Below are 1,545 nucleotides of genomic sequence, written 5' to 3'. Positions count from 1 at the left end.
CAAGGACTCAGCCTTGGTACATGGGTCGCCAGCTCTACCCACTGAGCTAACCGGGCACCCGGATATGATCCTTTTTTGAAATAAAATGTAAACATAAACAGGGGAAACATAGGAAACAAAGAAAAAAGGAAGTGGAAAAGAAAATTGTAGGAAAACGTTTGAAAAAAGGATTCCATTTGAAATGATTTTTTGGTGATTATTGCTTTAAACATTACAACATTAACCCTTCTTGCTTTCTCTCCTCTGCCTCTCACATTCTCACCCCCTCCAGGTGCCTCTCATGTGTTAATGGAAACTTCCCCTGTCACTGGTGCAAATATCGCCACATGTGCACGCAGGACGCCAGCGACTGCTCCTTCCAGGAGGGACGAGTCAACACCTCAGAGGTGAGGGTTTGAGCACACACACACACACAAAACATACAAAAGCACACGCAAACATCTGTGAGCATATGTAGTCAAACATGCTCTCACAAACACCCACACGCAAAGAAACACACCTTCACAAACACAGACATACAAAGCAACACATTAATACATTTACGAGTATCAGTGCACGTGCACACACTCACACACAAGTATGTATAGTGGCATAGCAATGCCAGGGGTGCAGCTGGGACCTGTACACCAGTTGAGTGTGTGTATGCGCGTGTATGAATAAATGGTTCTCTGAGTGGCCCAACAGCAGCTGTTGTACTCCAAGCAGCGCTGGATTTATTCACTTATAAACAAGTCGGGGTGAATGAGTATGCAAATGGCAGCACGTGCTACCGTCCCAAATGTTATATTTGCATGAAAACCCTCATCTATCCATGAGCTGTCTCGCTTTCACAGTCCCTCTGTCTCCATCTTAGCCTCTGATTCTGACCGTCTCTTGCACAAACGCAGAAATTCACACTGACAAACACATATAAACTTCCAACCACCTTTACTTCGCTTTGTCTCTGTTTCAGGTAGTTTGAAATCATTTTACGGGCATGTAAGGGAAGACCCGCCCCCCGTTTTTCACTCATTTCTCTCTCCTTTTTTCCTTTCTGTCCTCTGATAGCACAGTTGAAAAATCCTATTTCATCCTATATCAGATATAGGATTAGATTAACATATTATATGTTGCACCCAAATGCAAGCTGTCCCTCTTTTGTTCCTCTCTTGTTGTCTGTACTTTCCTTTTATTTTCTCATTCTTTCACTCTCTCCTGAGATGTTGAAACTATATAATCAGAACAAACATACAACATAGAGTACTCAGTGTGGGTGGGCATGAAGGTGGTCTGTTTATGTGCATGCACATTTACATGTGGGCATCTATTTGTTTTGTTTGAGGATTTTCCCATGTGTATGTCTACTCTCATGTGTCTACTGTATGTTTGATGTTATGTATGTGTGATCATTATCTTCCCTCAAGACAACGTGTGTGTCCATGTGTATGGGTGTCTATCAAATACGCAGCGGGAGTGAGGTATGTGTGTATTATAATGTGTACAAATGGGACAATAATTTCAGGGCATTCGAGTGTAAGTGTGTGCTTTGGGGGGGGGGGGGGGGGG

General features: G+C 43.2%; 1 protein-coding gene across 2 annotated transcripts in view; it reads left to right on the top strand.

The window, feature by feature from the left end:
- LOC118324207 (plexin-A1-like) overlaps window positions 1–1,545 on the top strand; it is a 255,757-nt gene that overhangs the window by 145,609 nt on the left and 108,603 nt on the right. For both annotated transcript variants that reach the window (XM_035656416.1, XM_035656415.1), the window contains exon 9: window positions 272–386. In XM_035656416.1, the coding sequence (XP_035512309.1) occupies window positions 272–386 (115 nt within the window). The remainder of the gene's footprint in view (window positions 1–271; window positions 387–1,545) is intronic.

Source organism: Morone saxatilis, unplaced genomic scaffold (genome assembly GCF_004916995.1).
Source record: "Morone saxatilis isolate NCDOM2014 unplaced genomic scaffold, NCSU_SB_2.0 Contig15, whole genome shotgun sequence".
Taxonomy (NCBI): domain Eukaryota; kingdom Metazoa; phylum Chordata; class Actinopteri; family Moronidae; genus Morone; species Morone saxatilis.
The sequence above is the reverse complement of the archived record's forward strand: the minus strand, read 5'-3'. Positions and strand labels throughout refer to the sequence as shown.